Source organism: Theobroma cacao, chromosome 3 (genome assembly GCF_053813885.1).
Source record: "Theobroma cacao isolate CCN51 chromosome 3, ASM5381388v1, whole genome shotgun sequence".
Taxonomy (NCBI): Eukaryota; Viridiplantae; Streptophyta; class Magnoliopsida; order Malvales; family Malvaceae; genus Theobroma; species Theobroma cacao.
This window is the reverse complement of record NC_142641.1, coordinates 42,533,376-42,552,558: the sequence shown is the minus strand read 5'-3', so window position 1 is coordinate 42,552,558 and position 19,183 is coordinate 42,533,376. Positions and strand designations below refer to the sequence as shown.

General features: G+C 36.8%; 3 protein-coding genes and 3 pseudogenes across 4 annotated transcripts; 1 reads left to right on the top strand and 5 right to left on the bottom strand.

Moving 5' to 3' along the window:
* Window positions 1–114: 114 nt before the first annotated feature.
* LOC18606166 (ankyrin repeat-containing protein BDA1-like) lies at window positions 115–1,675 on the top strand (annotated as a pseudogene).
* Window positions 1,676–2,315: 640 nt separating this feature from the next.
* On the bottom strand, window positions 2,316–4,313 carry LOC18606165 (ankyrin repeat-containing protein BDA1-like). The gene is made up of 2 exons (XM_018117131.2): window positions 3,717–4,313; window positions 2,316–3,140 (listed from the first exon to the last, which is right to left on the bottom strand). Exons 1-2 carry the CDS (start codon window positions 4,311–4,313, stop codon window positions 2,316–2,318), a joined length of 1,422 nt encoding a protein of 473 aa, XP_017972620.2.
* Window positions 4,314–6,079: 1,766 nt separating this feature from the next.
* On the bottom strand, window positions 6,080–7,958 carry LOC18606164 (ankyrin repeat-containing protein BDA1-like; annotated as a pseudogene). Its single transcript, XR_016025423.1, has 2 exons — window positions 7,257–7,958; window positions 6,080–7,168 (listed from the first exon to the last, which is right to left on the bottom strand). The product of XR_016025423.1 is annotated as an ankyrin repeat-containing protein BDA1-like (transcript).
* Window positions 7,959–10,260: 2,302 nt separating this feature from the next.
* On the bottom strand, window positions 10,261–11,838 carry LOC18606163 (ankyrin repeat-containing protein BDA1-like). The gene is made up of 2 exons (XM_018117219.2): window positions 11,236–11,838; window positions 10,261–11,034 (listed from the first exon to the last, which is right to left on the bottom strand). The coding sequence occupies exons 1-2, from the start codon at window positions 11,836–11,838 to the stop codon at window positions 10,261–10,263; spliced, it is 1,377 nt and encodes a 458-aa protein (XP_017972708.2).
* A 1,460-nt stretch (window positions 11,839–13,298) lies between these two features.
* LOC18606162 (ankyrin repeat-containing protein BDA1-like) lies at window positions 13,299–15,348 on the bottom strand (annotated as a pseudogene).
* Window positions 15,349–15,688: 340 nt separating this feature from the next.
* LOC148763844 (ankyrin repeat-containing protein BDA1-like) lies at window positions 15,689–17,623 on the bottom strand. Its single transcript, XM_088804279.1, has 2 exons — window positions 16,809–17,623; window positions 15,689–16,585 (listed from the first exon to the last, which is right to left on the bottom strand). Exons 1-2 carry the CDS (start codon window positions 17,382–17,384, stop codon window positions 15,800–15,802), a joined length of 1,362 nt encoding a protein of 453 aa, XP_088660405.1. The 5' UTR covers window positions 17,385–17,623; the 3' UTR covers window positions 15,689–15,799.
* Between the last annotated feature and the right edge of the window lie 1,560 nt (window positions 17,624–19,183).

The window sequence follows — 19,183 nt, the reverse complement described above, 5'->3', positions numbered from 1 at the left end:
TTTGTGCTCACCTCCTTCAACTTCACCCCAGTCAGCAGTCGCTTGCTTGGGGATATTTATTTGTTCATCGCTTGATCAAACTCTGCTGACATTTTATGCATTAGCCAACAAACAATGCATGAGATATCGCCACCGGCGCTGCCAATTCTCGTTATAAGAAGGTAATGATCCTCCTAGTTATATATCACCATTGCCCATATAGTCGCCTGCTCATTCTTGTGAACGTTCGCCTTATCACGCACTGCAGAATGGATGAGCAGTTACAGATTGCAGCAGAGAATGGAGATGTTGATGCATTGTATACTAGACTTGCCCAGGATCCATATCTTCCGGACCGTATCGATCGGATACCGATAGTTGATATTCCTTTGCCATTTTGCCATGGAAGTTGCGAACTTGAAGCCATCACTTGCTTGGAAGCTAAAACACATGGGACTTAGTCCCATTCATCTTGCTTTGCAGCATAAGTGCACTCCGATGGTGAGAGGATTAATCACTACCGACAGTCGACTTACCCGAGTCAAAGCAAAGGGGATGATTACACCTTTACACTATTAGCCCAAATAGACGATGCTGATCTATTAGCTGGACTTTTATCCGCTTGCCCATCATCTGTTGAAGACATCACAATTCACTGTGAGACTGCAGTGCATATTGCTGTGAAAAACTGCTCAATTAGAGATTTCGAAGTAATTCTGGGATGGCTGCGACGAGTCAACAAAGAAGACATTCTGAGCTGGAATAATGAGGATGGTAACACTGCCCTGCATATATATTGCCACATCTACTAATCTGACAGAGGTAAGCTTTATACATGCTCATTGTTTGCTGCAAATGATTTCAAAATATAATTATAGTTAACTGATCAAACTTTATTTGATTGTGAAGGTCGTGAAGTTGTTGATTAAGAATGACAGTGTCAATGTCAAGAACTTCAATGGTTTGACTGCTATGGACATATTTCACCTTCAAGGAACAATGCAGAACGTAGAGATTGGTACGATTCTACGTCGTTCTAAAGCAAAACAAGCATCTGATCTTCCCTCGAATGTGACTCTTGGAGATTACTTGAGCAGGGAATTAACTCTGATTGAAAAACGGGACAAATATTTTGGAATCAATTTCTAAAAAAAACGTAGTGATGTCCGTACTGTAGTTCTTGTGGTGGCTATACTGATTGCAACAGCCACCTACCAGGCTAGACTTAGCCTCCTGGCGGGTACTGGCAAGATGACTACAATCCACCAGCAAACAATGGAACCAACAACAGCAACACGAGCCTTGGGCAAGGGCGAAGACATCACCGTGCAGGGCAGATGATCATGGGGCCTCAGTGTCTGTTCAGTTGTGCTTTTTATTTGTCTGCGTGGACAAGTCTGATTGTTATAATTGGGCTCCCATATTCCATAACTATGTATACATCAACATGTCTTCTACATCTACATGTCTTCTTCCTTATGCTTTTACTTATTATTCTTCCCTGGATAGGACCTTTCCATCCCGGAATAGCTCTACGGCTTTCATCGTTGCGAGGGCCTTTTATATAGCTTCAATTTACATATCTGGAGTAGTGGCATATTCAATTCCTTCGGCAGCGTACTCTAAACATGAAAAGCTTAAACACCGGGTGGATACGATAAGAGGAAGAAGGGTACTTGCCTGTCCTGGAAAATGAAGAAGAGGAAATTATATTAACTGTCGTGTCACCTGAAATATGTATTCGTTTTTTTAATTATTTACTTTAGAGTTGACTTGAGTTTGGTATCAATTTAGGATTTTATCCACAAATAACATAGATACACTACGTATTTGGTTTTTAGTTGTCTATTTCGCAACAGTTCGGATCTCCTTCCAACTTTCATTGCTACTTGCTCTCTCTCTCCGTCTCTCATGATGGTTTATCAATCATTGCAACCAGTCTGATCTCTGAAGTTTGTTCATTGGGTGAAAGCATGTAGGACATGCCACTCCACAAGTATGCGAAAACCATAATTTAATACCACCGTGTTGGATATGTACGAAAATTGGGACGAATTGGATGCTGTTGTTTGACTATCTCAATGATTGCAACATCAAACACTGTACACACGCTTTAGTTCTCTGGAGTCCTGCCATAAATTCCTAATTTGAAAAAAAAATTGAATTATTCAGGCACAAAGTTATATTTTATCAAATTGACCTTGCAACAGGTAAATACAATTGGAAAGCGAGAAATAATTACTGTTTTTTCTGATTAAAATGGGATGATATCTGATGAAAATAAAAAGATAATTTTGAAAGCCACTGAAACCGGATTCTCCTTAAAGCATCCAATATCATGCGGATGTAATATTTTGCGCACTTGACTCGTCACTAGCAGTCCTAGCACCGCTCTCCTGAACTTCATCTGCCAGAGCTTCTTTAGGGCACTTGTTTGCATTGTAGTTAAGTTGCTGAAGCTTCCGCTTTCCTCGTGAATAAATTAGGAGAACGGTGTACAGAAGCACGATGAACAAGGACAACAATACCAGATCAGTAACTGCAATATTCATCTTTGGTGATATGACAAATATCGAAACAGCATAGCAGACTAACAAGTAAATTAGCATCAACATCATATTCACCCCGATCAAGCCGTCTGAGAGGAGAAGGCCAAGAATACCGATTACAGTGCAAAGGATAAAGGTGTTGAAAGTAGAGAAGACAATGAATTCTCCGTTATCCATGACACTCTTTCCTGCATCATTTGATGGTGATTCTCCACTGGCACTGGCGTCTGTAACAGGGCTGTAAGTTCCATCGATCATAATAGTTGGGTTGCCATTTTCCTGCCGAAAACTTCCAGGGGGACTAAATACAGCATGGAAAGTGGCTGCAACGATCACCCCAGCAACCACCAGCAATGCATTGCGCAGGTCCTCTGCAATTTTCATTCTCTGACGTGTGATGTATACCGCTACCCTTTCATCAAATGTTGTCTTTGACCTTAAGTAGTTCGCAAGAGTTTTAGTATTTTTAGGCGATGAAGGTTTTGAAACCCAAGTCTTGCGCAGCATTTGACGTACTACTCTTGTATCCATTTTGGTTTGGTGTTGCAGGGTGCCCAAAGCTGTTTTCCCTTTAGAATTCCTGGCATTTATTTCATATAATAACTGGATTGCCTGCATATTTGCATAAACCATGGCCAAAACTACGCCAATTCATCAAAGTAGAAGTTGTTGGAGATGAAAAAGAAAACGCAATTTCTTTGTTCTGCTATGATATCAAGTTAATGTTCAAAGCATTAAGAGTTAAAGAATAGTAATGCAAAGAACAAAACAAAGTTAAGAAGCAGATAAGCTTTGTAAATATCGAGCTTCTTCATTAACTGAAGAGAGAATACAACATTTATATCTTACATGTTTGACTACCACATGTACTTAAACTGACAAGTGTTAAACATATATTAAGTTCAACATGCACTACATGAACAAAGCAGCACTACATGAGCAGACTACCTTCTAGTTTATATAACCAGTACAACAAAGCAAAAGATGATAAATTTCCATTACTTAATTCAAAAAACAAACATGACTCAAGCGAGTTTTATCTCAACAGTCTTCCCACTATTTGATCAGAGTGCCAAATTATCATACTAACATACAAGTCTTCATGACAGTGGTATGTCTTCTTCTTATTAATTGATGTTTTAACGTTAGTTTGAAAATTAACATCTTGATAGAAGCATACGAACTTGCCTCAATTTGCATATTAGATACTGCAATGTCCAATACAGTGTCGCCTTGCTTGTCCCTCCAATTCAGAATGTCTGTCCTCCAACTGAAGGCATCTTCATGGCAGACTCTCTTAAGCCATCCCACCAAAACTTCAAGGGCCTCTAACATGTTGTTTTTCACAGCAATATGCAATACAGTCTCGCCCTGAACAGTTAGATCTTCAATAGACTTTGGACAAGCCGCAAGAAAATCAGCCAAGAGATCGATGCTTCCATTTTGAGTCGCATAATGCAAAGGGGTCATGCCTCCTCTTCCTTTGACACGAACAAGATCACGATCAGCACGTAGTAGTAACAGCACCAACTCAGAATGCCCCTTCAACAAAGCAAGATGCATAGGGCTAAGCCCATCTTTGTTTAGTTTCCGGGCAAATGATGGCATCAAATTCATCACCTCCACTGCGAAACAGGTTTCGCCATCTGAAGCTGCTAAGTGCAGTGGAGTAGCTTCAAACATTGTTTCATCAATTCGCTTTAAGAAACCTGCATCATTCTTGAATAACTGATACAAGGTATTAATTTTTTCTTCTTCAGAGGCCTCAATCAAGACATTATCCATTTTATTGTTAATTGAATTTTCTTAAGCATCAGATATATATAAACCTTTTGACATAAGAAATTTTGTTGTCTTTCCCGCTAGGCTACCCTTTCATTATTAGTTAATTGCTAATGATCATAATGGGACAGATGAGGAAACTACTTGGTAGTTTAACACAAAGAAACCTCAATAAAAAACTGGGATAATAGTCAAATTAAAGATTCTTCCATCTTGTCTTTCTAGCTGGCAAGAAGAACCTTGGAGAATACTAACCTGGTACGGTCAATGCCTCTTGTTGGCAAGGTTCAAGACCAATACTACAGATCACAGAGCAAAGGACTAAGCCGTTGTAAGTAGAGAAGACCGTGAATGCTCGGGCATCCATGACGCTCTTCCGTGTATCCTCTAATGGCGATCCTTCATTGGCACTGGTGTTTGTAATAGTGGTATTGATGTGTGTTCCATTGATCATAAATATTCATAATAGATGGGTTGCCATTTTCCTGGCGGCTCTCAAGAAACCAAGCTCTTATCCTACAAGAATAGTGAATAATTACTTTATTTTATTTTTCACTTAACATGCATTTTTTAATCTACATAGGCCTCACTTCAACGTCAATTATATACTAATTCAATGGTAACAAACAACATTATTGGATTCAATTAAAAATTTTGAAAGTCAACCCTACAACATTTAAAAAAAATGTAATACTATGAAACTGGTCTAATATCTTATTATAGGTTAAAATAATAGTTTTAAAAGTGATTTAATAATTGCTGACTAATTGATTAATTAAGAGAGAGAATATGAAATGAAATTAAAAATAAAAGGGTGAAAAAGAAATTTGAAAAGAGGGATAATTAATGGTAACCAACAAAGTAGAAAATATGTCAAGGGCACATAGGTTGGTGGAATCTTCTTGATGCTTGCCAACATCAGGCGTTGACCATACCAGGTTAGTATTCATATTTGTTTGCTCGGAGGTTCTTCCTGCCAACTATAAAGAGTACATGGAAGAATCTTGTTTTATGTACTACTAATTAGTTTCCTCATCTGCCCCGTTAGCAATAAACTAAAAATAAAAGGCTAGCCTAGCGGGAAAGACGACAAAATTTCTTATGTCCAAATGCTTATATACAAATGATACCTAAGAAAATTCAGTTTTCAATACGATGGATACCAACCTTTTCTGTGAGATATTATTTGTTTTGGTTCATTAGATTCACGGTTTTACTCTACTTGGTATTGTTCATTTTAACTAGTTGACCTCATAATTTAATCCTACAAAATATGCGTCATAAGTTAAAAGTAGTGTGAAACTTATATGTTCAGTATCACTTTAATATATAATTGATGTGAAATTCATGATTTCCTCTTTAAAATTATGACATCTTTCCTATAATGCAAACAAATAGTGCTAGAACTACTAACAACAAGACAGGTGCACAAAATATTACATCTGCGTTATATTGGATACTTTAAAAAAAATCCAGCTTAATTGACATTCAAAATTATCATTTTCTTTTAATTTTTTCAGCATATTAATACGCACAACGATGTGGAGAAATTATTATTATATTTCATGTAATTTTAATTAGAAATAACAGTAGTTCTCGCTTTCCAATTGTTTTGCCTGTTGCAAAGTTAATTTAATAACATATAATTTTGTGCTTGAGTAATTCAATTGTTTGCAAATTAGGAATTAATGACAGAACTCTACAGAACTAAGGCGCGTGTTGAGTATTTGATATTGAGATGGTTAAAATAGCATCCAATATATTCCAATTTTCTTACATATCGAACACGGTGGTGTTAAATTTTGGGTCTCACATACTTGTGGAGCGGTATCTCCTATATGCTCCCACCCAATGAACAAACTTCAGAGTTCAGACTAGTTGCGATGATTGATTAACCATCATGAGAGAGAGCAACTAGCAATGAAAGCTGAACGAGACTCAGCATCTGCCATCCGAACTCGTCATTTGTACAACTCCAAGCCAAATAAGTAGTGTATCTATGTTATTTTTTTGGACAAAATCCTAAATTGATACCAAACTCAAATCAACTCTAAGAAAACAACAAATACATGTAGTTTCCTCTTCTTCATGTTCCAGGACCGGCAAGTATCCTGCTTCCTCTTATTGCATCCAACCCGGCGTTTAAGCTTTTCATATTTACGATACGCTGCCAAAGGAATTGAATATACCAGTGCTGCAGATATGTAAATTAAAGATACGTATAAAGCCCTCGCAACGATGAAAGCCGTGGAGCTTTGCTGGGTTGGAAAGGTACTATCCAGCGCAGAATAATAAGCACAAAGGAGAAGAGATGTAGATGTAGAAAGAGTTATGGAATATGGGAGCCCAATTATAACAACGAGAATTGTCCACACAGAGAAATAAAAAGCACAGCTGTTGAGGGTGAAAAAATAGAACAGATTCCGAGGCCCCATGATTATCTGCCCCGCACGGTGCTGTCTTTGCCCCTGCCCAAGGCTCGTGTTGCTGTTGTTGCTTCCATTGTTTGCTGATGGATTGTAGTCATCTTGCCGGTACCCGCCAGGAGGGCTAAGTCCAGCCTGGTAGGTGGCTGTTGCAATCAGTATAGCTACTACAAGAACTACACTACGGACATCACTAGGACTTTTTTGGGAATTAATACCAAAATATTTGTCCCGTTTTTCAATCAGAGTTAATTCCCTGCTCAAGTAATCTCCAAGAGTCACATTTGAGGGAAGATCAGATGCTTTTTTTGCTTTAGCACGGCGTAGAATCTTACCAATCTCTATGTTCTGCAATGTTCCTTGAAGGTGGAATATGTCCATAGCGGTCAAACCATTGAAGTTCTTGACATTCTTAATCAACAACTTCACGACCTTCACAATCAAATAAAAGTTTTATCAGTTAACTATAATTATATTTTGAAATCATTTGTAGCAAAAAATGAGCATCTATAAAGCTTACCTCTGTCAGATTAGTAGAAGTGGCAATATGCAGGGCAGTGTTACCATCCTCATCCGTCCAGTTCAGAATGTCTTCTTTGTCGATTCGTCGAAGCCATCCCAGTAGGACTTTGAAAGCTCTAATTGAGCAGTTTTTCACAGCGATATGCACTGCAGTCTCACAGTGAATTGTGGTGTCCTCAACAGACGATGGACAAGCAGATAAAAATTCAGCTAATAGATCAGCATCGTCTGTTTGGGCTAACTAGTGTACAGGTGTAATCATCCCCTTTGCTTTGACACGGATTAGCTGACTGTCAGTAGTGATTAGTCCTCTCACCATATATGTGCACTTATGCTGCAAAGCAAGATGAAGAGGACTAAGTCCCACGTGGTTTAGTTTCCAAGCAAGTGATGGCCTCAAGTTTGCAACTTCCATGGCAAAGTGGGGCTTCCCTGCCCTGGCAGCCACGTTGAAAGGAGTATCAACTATCAGTATCCGATCAATACGGTCCAGAAGTTATGGATCCTCGGCAAGTCTAGTATACAATGCATCAACATCTCCATTCTCTGCGGCAATCAGCAACTGCTCATCCATTCTGCAGTGCGTGATGATGGGGGGAACTTTCACAAGAATGAAGCTGGCGATTATTTTAGCAATGTTGACGTCCACAACTACTAGTGTGCTTACCTTCTTATAACGAGAATTGGCAGCGCAGGTGGCGATATTTCATACATTGCTTGTAGGCCAATGCATAGAATGTCAGCAGAGTTCGGTCAAGAGATCAACAGAAGTAAACATCCCCAAACGACTACTGACTCAGGTGACATTGAAGGAGGTGAGCACGCATGACCCAACACTATGAATTTGTTAGTATTATCCTAATCTATTGACTAAAACTTTTTCCAGGAAAAATCATTTTAAAACATCTTGGCGTGAAACATGCTGTCACCAAGCGTCACATAAGCCAAAAAAAAAAAACAAAAGTCATTTCCACTTTTTCATTTGGCAAATCATTCTCTCTCCGAATCCGCTTTTATTGAGGGCCATTTAAGGATCAGCAACTAATAGAAGGGTTTTTATTATTATTATTTTAATGAATGCCGAGCAACTTCTAAGCCACAAGTACTGCTTATAAAAGTAGTTACCTCTACCTATTTTACTTTCATTTCAGAATGAAGCAGCTAATGTTATCTCCAAAATATTATATATATATAATGTTAGTAAAATTTGTTATTGACAAGAATGGCTATATTTATTTATTGTATTTTTAAGTTATCATTAAAAATATAATAACATCTATTGAATTTGTAAATATGAATTAGAATTGAAGGGCCTTCATTAAAAAATATTTTTCTTAATTTTATAATATTATTGAATAATTTATAGATTAATATTTTAAATTTTTAATTATTTATACTTTTAAAATATTTATATTTATATAAAATTATTATTAAAATTAAATAAAGAATATTGTAATTCATGTGATAATAAATATTGGTATTAGTGCTTGTTACATTACTAATTGCATTCATAAACTCGTGGAATTTCCCATGCATTACTATGGGTAAACATGTTTTGTTTATGAAAAAAAAAATTATGATACTAATACTAATAATATAAAAAATAATGAAAAATTGAAACATATTAAAACCCAATTATTACCAAATATATAAATAAGTACTAAAATAGAAAACTTAACATTAACATAAGCAAGTAGGCAACAATTTTAAACCCAAAAGGTGACCGCAGAGACAAATTTTGGGGGCTGGGCTGGAAGCATGAAGCCCTTGCGGAGGCTAACGAAAGAGGGAGGTAGCCCAAGATGGGCTGAAAGTCGTAAGCATGACGGGAAAGGAGCCCTAGAGAGAAATAACACCAGGCCTGCCAAACCCAACCACAGCAAGACCCGAAAAGACTAAAAAAAAAAAGTTCACCGACGATTCGCTTACTTCGTTGCTAGTGGTCGCTGCCTCGCTGGGCTAATTATACAGCCACCTTCCCTGCTGTGTGTGGTACCCCTGGTAGTATTCGTCGGGAAACGCAAACCCAACTATTGGGATTAATAGTACAGCCATCAACTTGAGTCCACCGTCAAAGAATATACGTTCAATTCTCATTGTGCAACAGCACAGTCCTTGATCTTACAACCTTTATGGTTGGTCTCCTTGTCCCAGATGGATATTTGGGTACAAGCTGTTTTATCTACTGTTTTACCTGTTAGCATGCTTGTTTTGCCTATTGAGACACGGCCCCGAGCTCTTACATAGATTGGGCAGCATAAACCCAGATAGACACCTAGAGTGCACTGTAATTCAGTGGTCAATTTTTCAGTGAATTGATAGGGTTAAAATGTACTATACGAATTGTTCATGTATTTTTCAAGATTTGAATGCAGTTTATTTGATTTTTATGACTTGAGGTCAAACTTTTAATGCACAAAAGATACATGTATATAGTCCTTGATACATATTTACCTATTTTGCAAAATCTCAGAAAAATCAAGAACAGGGAAAGTTAATTTTCTAAGAGAAAATTAAGGAGAAGAAACTGAGAGAGAGAGAAGTAACAGCTCAAAAAACACAAATTTCTCATTCTATTCTAAGCTTGTATACTTAGTTACAACAGATTAACTAAACCCACAAAAGTCGGATTTGGTAAAAGAACTGAAAGTTAACAAACAGACGCAGCAATCAAAGCTAGCAACAGCTAATACAACAGACACTTGAAGAAGACTACTAAAAACGACAAACAATTAAGCGTTTCAGCTTATACGCACAAACAACACATAAGCTGATCGTTTAGTTACACAGTGTCACTTTTAGAATCACAAAACGACTCAAAGACTGCCGTTTAACTAAACAAACATTCAAACATCTGATGAACCCGCCACTGTTCCTTAGCATCAAACCCAGATTTCAATCATTCTGCAACAACCTATTTAGATGACTGGAGACACATCAAGCTAAGAGATTAATCGCAAAGCCATTCATGTCCCACGTTGCACAATCATCCGAATCTACATTTATGGATCTGGGTCAGCGCTAGTAGCACTATTGGCTTGACCTTCAGCTGCTTCAGTTTTTCTTTTTCTATATGAACCAGCAAAGTTATTTGTATTGCTCTGAAGTTGCCGAAGTTTATTTTGTCCCCTTGAATAAGTAACAAAAGCAAGGAATACAAATACGTAGGCCAAAAGGAAAACTAGCAAATTATATATGACAAGTCCGTTTGGCAAGCTGCGTTGTATCCACAAAACATAGCAAAGTATCGAGACAGGCAGTAGCCGAATCAGGATCATCCCGAACAAGCCATCCGGAAGGAGAAGACCAATTACACCATTCACGATGCAAAAGGCGGTATTGTTGTACAACGAGGACAGCAAGAATACTGTCATTGCAGCCCTGTCTGAAAGGCGTGACTGTGATGGTACTGGTGTTCCTTCAGAATTGTTGTTGCCACTGTCCCCAACATCCCTCTGAAAACCACCCGGGTCATTGAGAACAATTTGCAAGGTTGATGCTATAATGAACCCGGCCACCACCAGCAATATATTGCGCACATCATCTGAGATTTTCATTTTATGACGAGTGATGTAGACTGCTAACCTTTCATCAATAGATAATTTTGACCTTAAATAACTTGCAAGAGTTGAAGCATTCTGCTCTGGATCAGTAATACCACATTGAATTCTAAGTACTCTGTTTCTTCCCAAGTTGGATTGGCGCCTTCGTAAGATGTCTGAGACTGTCAGACTATCAGATGTTTTAGCATTTATCTCGGCTAACAATTTAAGGACCTGCACATCAGTCAAAAACACCAATTCCTCAGAGAAAATATTGAGTCTCTGGCTTAAGGCACAGGGTTGGTTTTTAATTATTAGTTTAAATCTTGGTTTTCTACTTTCACTTGATTATTTATCATTATTGATTTACTAGTTTTATCTCTTGGACGGTTGCTTTAAGGTGAGATGAAAGAATACATACAAAAGAGAACTTGCCTCAAGTTGCATATTATTAGATACTGCAATATCCAATATAGTATGGCCGTGCTCATCTTTCCAATTAGGAATGTTTATTTCCCATTTGAAAGCCTCTTCATGGCAAACTCTTCGGAGCCATCCGACCAAAACTTCAAGAGCACCAAAATTGTTGCTTTTAACGGCGATATGCAAAGCAGTCTCGCCTTGAGCTGTCAAGTCTTCAATAGATTTTGGACAAGCAACAAGAAAATTTGCGAGGACATCATCATTTCCATGCTTCGTACATGCATAATGCAAAGGGGTCATGCCTCCTCTGCCTTTAACACGAACGAGATCACAATCTGCACGTAGAAACAAGAGCACCAACTTGGAATGCCCATTCAAAAGTGCAAGATGCATTGAGCTAAACCCAGATTTGTTCAACTTGCGGCTAAACGATGGCATCAAATTAATCATTTCCGTTGCAAAACAAGTCTGCCCATCAGAAGCTGCTATGTGCAGAGGCGTATGCACAAACATTATCTCCTCAACACGCCTTAAAACATCGGCATCCTCCTCGATTAATTCATACAAAGCAGTTACATTACCAGCTTTTGAAGCCGCAGTTAATCGGTCGCCCATTTTGGGATTACTTGAGACTCATCAAGGTTTAGAACAAGAAGAGTGAGGACCATGTCTTTAAGTACACATCTTTATTTCCTTTCTTAATCTCTTTCTTCCTTTTCCTTTTTCACAAGAAAGCAAACAATGTAATTTGAATTCAAATCTTCCACCAATACCGCTGCTGAATTTTGACTAAGTAGCCATTGATCATTTCATAGTTGAGCTAATTAAGTAGCTGAAAATCTGATAATTTTGGATACGACTCGTTAACACGACACGAAAAGACACGGATTAAACAAGTTTTGAGTTTAGTCTTAACATGTTTCGTGTCTAATCGTGTTTGACACGTTAAGATATGAAAATTTTCGTGTCTTAACGTGTTAGACAAGGCAAATACGTTTAAAGCACTTTTACTTAATCATGTTTAAACGTGTACACGTGACACGTTTATTAACATATTAAAAATTAATAGTTAAAAATTATTTTAACCTTATACAAATAATTTTAAAAAAATTATTTTAATAAGTTTTTTTAATTTTATAAAGATAATAATATAATTATTACGATTGAAAATTATAAATGATTTTTGATATTATTAGTATTTAAAGGTTAGGTGTTAATTTTGTATTTTATCATATTATATGATAATAAATTTTATATATGTTATTTATATTAAATTTTATTATATTTGATGTTATTATTATTTTTGTTTTATTATAATTAGTTTTATAATTATAGATTTTAAATTTAAATAATAAAATTATATTTAATAGTAAATATTTTTGTTTAATCGTATTAAACATGTTAATCGTGTTAGTAATCGTATCGTGTCGTATATTGACATGTTTAATAAACGTGTTAATCATGTCGTGTCGTGTTACACGTTTATTAAACGTATACATATACGTGTTTTAAATTTAAGACACGAATATTAAACGTATCGTGTTTGTGTTTAGTCTTAACGTATTTCGTGTCTAATCATATTTGACACGTTTACAACACGAAAACACGAATTGTCAGGTTTAACTGAAATCAATGAAACAAAATTTTAAATGTATTTACATGCATACTTTGGTCTTTGCCAACAATGGGAAGTTTCCTCAACTTTGCTACAAGCTCTTTGCGATCTTATTCAACAGAAATTTAGGTGATAAACAAACATGAAAATCAATTTTCCAGTTAATTAATACAAACAATTGTTTGACGAAAACCTTGGCATAAATTTAATAAATTAAGAAGTTTTCACCAACCCCCATATCGAAAAATAGTCCAAAAGCTTTAAGAGAGGTCAAGGAAGCCCTCATTATTAATTTCACTTTCAAAACTCAGTTATTCTTTATTTACAATGTCCGTCATGGAAAATTGGTATGACTTTACATGTTTCTGTGTAAAGTAATGAAAAAAATGATAATTTACAATGTCAAATACCGTTTTATATGTAATATAATTTAATATAACGCAATACTTTAAGATTTGATAAATTGATCAGGGTTGTTGAAGTTATATAGTATTTCATTTGGCTTTGAAATCGAGAGCGGGTAGGCTCATACCTGACTCATTCAACAACTACAATACACTAGAAATACCTCTCAAATTTCTTAGTTCTTACAGCATTCACATCATGCAGATATGTTTGTTTCTGGTTGGCACTAGTCTGTACTGTAGCAAAGTCGCCTAAGGTTTCGCTTTCCTCCCTCGTGCATCGCCAGGACGAAAACCACGGCCATGTACATGGAGGTCAAAAGAGCAAGGAATCAACCATTCTAACGACCCCATCATCTGGTGATATAATTTGTATTGATACATCGTAGCAGGATAACAAGACGAGAAGTAGGATCATCGAAATCGCCCCAAGAAAGCCATCTGGGAGGAGAAGATCAGTTAAACAGATTGCAGCATGGAGGACTCCGCTGTTATACATCGAAAAATAAAGGAACGTCCCTGAGTCCATGACAACCGTCCCTGCAAGCGGTGGTCTCCCTGAAGCGGTGCTGTTCGTAACAGCAACAGTACTAGGGTTCTCGTTGTCACCCTGCCGAACACTACCAGGGGGACTGAATATGGCCGGGAAAGTCGCTGCTACGAGCAGCCCAACAACCACTAGCAACGCACTGCGTGCATAATCGGAGATCTTCAGCTTGTGACGAGTAATGAAAACCGCAAACTTTTCATCAAATGATGTCTTTGACCTTAAGTAATTTGTGGGAGTTTTACGAGATGCAGGTGATGAAGCCTTCGAAAGATCTCTGTTTCTGCCGCAATTTTGCATTTTCTTAACTATCGTTCTCAAAAACAATTTTACTCTATGTTGGATTGTGCTCGAAGCTGATGGACGCCGGCCCTTAGAATTCTGGGCATTTATTTCAGACAACAACTTAATGAACTGCATCATGAGTATAACAGCGCCAATTCGTCAAAGGCAAGCCAGTTAAACCAACTCTAGAAATGAGGTCAGATTAATTCAAAACAATCCAAATTAGACAAACCCAATTAATTACATGCTTAATAATACACAAAGTAAATATTTACTACCATAGGAAGATTTACCTCGAGTTGATTATTGTATGCTGCAATGTCCAATACCGTTTTGCCTTGATCATCTTTCCTGTTTGGGATCTTGACCTTCCATTTTAAGGCATCTTCATGACAGACTCTTTGAAGCCATCCTACCAGAACTTCAAGAGCTTCCAACATATTGTATTTAACAGGAATATGCAAAGCAGTTTCACCGTGGACACTCAAATCTTCGATAGACCTGGGGCAAGCTACTAGAAAACTAGCCAAGAGATCGATGTTTCCGTACTTGACAGCCAAATGCAAAGGAGTTTAGCCTCCCCTTCCTTTGACACGAACAAGATCACAATCAAGTTCTAGAAATGAGAGTACTAACTCCAAATTCCCATTGAGCATAGCAAGGTGCATGGGGCTAAGGCCAGACTTATTTAGCTTCTGGGCAAATGATGGCATCAAGGTCATCATCTCCATCACGAAACTGGTATGCCCAGAGGAAGCTGCAATGTGTAAAGGCGTATCTACAAACATAATCTCATCGATGCGCCTTAAGACATGGGCGTCTACCCGGATTAATTCATACAAGACATCTATATCTCCTTGTTGAGAGGCCTCAATCAAGCGATCATCCATATATACAGACTTTTCTCCATAGATTAATGAAGACTTTGGTGCAAATTCTTCATATATAGAGGACTTTAAATATACTTATTTGACTTTTATATTTCAGGAAATATAGAGGTAAACTTCTCCCTTTGTTCATAGAAATTCAGTAAACTAATAAAATAATGACCTGCACCAATGAATGCAAGGGATCCATGCTAATCAATCAGTAGGACGATTCCACCAAATAAGATATGGTAGCCGTTAACGTGCATCTTTGGTCAGTATTGGTATATTTTTCCCAATAATTTTCAAACAAACAGTCACAATATACATGTATATCTATACACATAGACACACAATTGAAATGCCAAGTTCATTTATAAATTTTCAAACTTGTTATTAATCTTTGTAACGATCCTACAATTATTTTTCATGTTATATATAACAATAATTTAATTTATGTATATAATATATGTGGGTAAGAAACATATATAATTAGAAAATTATGAACTTAAATATCAAAATCATTGTCGTTGTCTTTGTAATTTAGAAAGCATTATGCAATAATGCCAGCTTGGAATAGAAAATGAATTCTTATTACATGCACACATATAGAGTTAAATATATCACACATGCAATCGTCTGGGTGTTGTTTGATAACCAGAAATATTGAATCTTTAAAAAAATAAAATGTTAAAATTGTTACTATTGAATTGTTTATATACTACTACTATATAGAGTCAACGCAAAATTATTGAAAGGTTCTAATCATAGCGGTGAAATCAAATTTTCTGTTGACTTCACTTGCAGCCTCATGGGGTAAAATCTATTAACGAAATTGGGCGCTCTGTTCACATCATCTTTATAAAGCATCACCCAGATTTCTTCTCAGAAAATCTACCCTCCATTTCAGCCTCTTATGCCGAAGAAATGCCACCAAAGTAATCAAAATAATCATTCCTGTGAACAAGTAAGTTGCATGCGCATATATAATACCAGCAACTGTGTTTGTCAAACTGTCCTGTGGCGGATAAGGGAAGTTGTTAGCCAATGAAGTCGAGTAAGCTAACAAGAAAAAACATGCAGAAACATATAATGTGGTTGAGTAAGGGAGCCCCATTATGATTATAAGAATTGTGGAAACGGATGCATAAAAGGCTATACTATTAAGAGTGAAGAAGAAAAAGATTTGCCGTGAGTCCATGATCATGTCTCCTGCTCGATGTGGTCGCCCTCCTTTCCCCAGGTAGGTGGCAGAGAGGTTGTTGCTGTTGTTGGCTGGAGGATCGTAGTCATCTTGCCAATATCCACCAGGAGGGCTGAGACCAGATTGGTAAGTTGCGGTTGCAATCAATATGGCCACCACAAGTATTAGATTTCCGATGTTGCTGCGGGATTTCCTTTGGTTTTGGCCTTTGAGTCCTAGGTGCTTGTCCCTTTTCTCAAGAAGCGATAGTTCCTGACTCAGGTAATCCGCAAGGGTTATAGTAAAGTTAGCGAGAGATGAAGCTCGTTTAGCTTTGGCATGGCGAAGAATATCCCCAACTTCATTCTGCTCTAATTCTTCTAGAAGGCAGATGTCCATAGCTGTCAACTCTTGGAGGTCCTTTGCATTTACATTCACATGTCTAATAATTGACTTCATGACCTTCATAAAGATGCAAACGTAGTTTGATTAAATATTTAAAATTTTTGAATTTTCTAGACGAACTAACATGAATGATCCAAAGACTTCTTCAAAGTGAGGTGATAAGTCAGGGGAGGTCTGTATCTGGAGCTAATAATGGTCTGAGTTGTTGATAAATGTTTAGCATGTTCCTAGATGAAATGCAATGCCAAATAGCATCTACTATGACTAGTAAATCACTGACCTTTGGTTGATTTGTGGAGGTTGCAATATGCAAGACAGTGTTACCATCCTCATCCTTCCAGTTTAGAATCTCTTCCTTGTTGACCCGCTGAAGCCAACCAACCAGGACTTTAACAGCTCTAGACTTGTGATTTTTTACAGCAACATGAACAGCAGTCTCACATCGAACCGTCAAATCCTCAACGGACCCTGGACAAACCGATAAAAATTCAGCCAAGAGATCGACTTGTTCTGTTTCAGCTACAGAATGCAAAGGAGTAATCCTCTCCCTTCCTTTTACCCGAATTAGCTCAGGGTCAACTGTTATAAGCCCTCTTGCCGTGTGGATATACCCGTTTCCTAGAGCCAGATGCATGGGGCTAAGGCCAATATGGTTCAGCTTCAGTGCAAGCGAAGGCTTCAAGGTAGCAATTTCCAAAGCAAAATGAGTCCTCCCAAAGCTTGCAGCAACATGTAATGGAGTCTCGACAATTGGAATCTGATCAATTCGATCCAAAAGGTATGGATCCTGAGCGAGTAAGGCATACAGCGTGTCGACATCTCCATCCTCAGCAGCCTTCTTCAATCTCTTATCCATTTCTAAGCTCACAAACGGCGATTTTTGCGCAACTTGTGACAATCTTGCAAACAATACGCAGAAGAACTCGTCGTGGACAACTTGAAGATGTTAAGAAATAAGCGTAGAAAACGTGAAAGAACCGTTCAACCTTAATCTATCCAACATGTTTCATAGAACAGTTTCGTAAAACTTTCTTGCACTAGCGCATTTGCAGGTAATATGATATTTGGATGCCAATAGAAAGTGAGGGATGGAGGTGGCGGTGTTGCTCTTCTTTTCTTTGTGGTCAACGATTAGGCAGGCTGTGTTTGACCGGAAGAAAAAATGTCCACATTCATTGTCAAATACCAACGTGACCAAAATGTTTGGAAAGGTTGTGTTTGGCTGACATCACTGTTGTTTGCATTTTCTTTTCTTTTTTCAATTCTGTTTAGTGATCGCATTGGTACGAAGCAATCCTGACATCAATGTTGGTACCGCTGGGGTACTTGGTCTTATAGTTTTTCAAGTTGTTCAGTTAAAACTACGTTTATGTTTCTTTTATGGTTGGAGGGCCTTTGAATATGGACCTAATCATTTAGAAGAGGTCAATTCAATCTTCCTCTTCTTATATTAAAAAAAAAGGGGTCATTTTAAAATCAAAACTCTTTGTTTTGAATTTCTATTAGCTTTCCATATATTAACTCCATTAATGATTTTAATCATTGCTTTTGAAATCATGGAAGGACCTAGTTGACTGAGCAGGTAACTGGCCCATTTTCCCATTGTGGATAGCAGGCCCAAACTATTTTTCAATCCCATTTTCTCATGTTTATCTTTATTTGTTTAATTATTTATTCTGCCCTTTTTTTCATGATAGTGTTTATATAGAGTAGATCTGGTAATTTTGAACACAACATGTTAACACGATACGAGAAGACACTGGTTAAATAGGTTTTGGGTTTACTCTTAACGTGTTTCGTGTCTAATCGTGTTTGACACAACAAACACGTTTAAACACGTTTACTTAATCGTGTTATCGTGTTTAAACGTGTATACGTGTTTAAACGTGTATACATGACACGTTTATTAACCTATTAAACATTAATAGTTAAAAACTATTTTAACTTTATATAAATAATTTTTAATAATTATTTAATGTGTATTTTAACCTTATGTATGATAATGAATTTTATGTATGTTATTTATATTAAATTTTATTATATTTGATGTTATTATTATTATTATTTTGTTATAATTATTTTTATAATTATAAATTTTAAATTTAAATAATAAAATTATATTTAATTATAAATATTTTTATTTAATCGTGTTAAACGTGTTAATCGTGTTAAACGTGTTATTAATCGTGTCATGTCGTATATTGACACGTTTAATAAACGTGTAAAACGTGTTAATCGTGTCGTATTGTGTTACACGTGTATTAAACGTATACGTGTACGTGTTTCAAATTTAAGATACGAATATTAAACATGTCGTGTTCGTGTTTAACCTTAACGTGTTTCGTGTCTAATCGTGTCTGACACGTTTAAGATACAAAAATACGAATTGTCAGGTCTAATATAGAGAGTACATATACTCTTGGATTCATAATATGATTTAATTATATATCTCACTTGTATTATCCTTTCTATTCAAAAGTAGAAAAAAAAAAAAAAACAAAAGGAGAATGATATAGTATACAAGATAGATGGAGAAAGAAGAAATCTACCTAGGGTTCATCATGGTTGTGTTGCACCTGTCAAAAATGTGGGAAGAAAATCAATTTCAAATTGCTCTTCAAAACTCACATGAAATTGCATTAATTTTTGCATTAA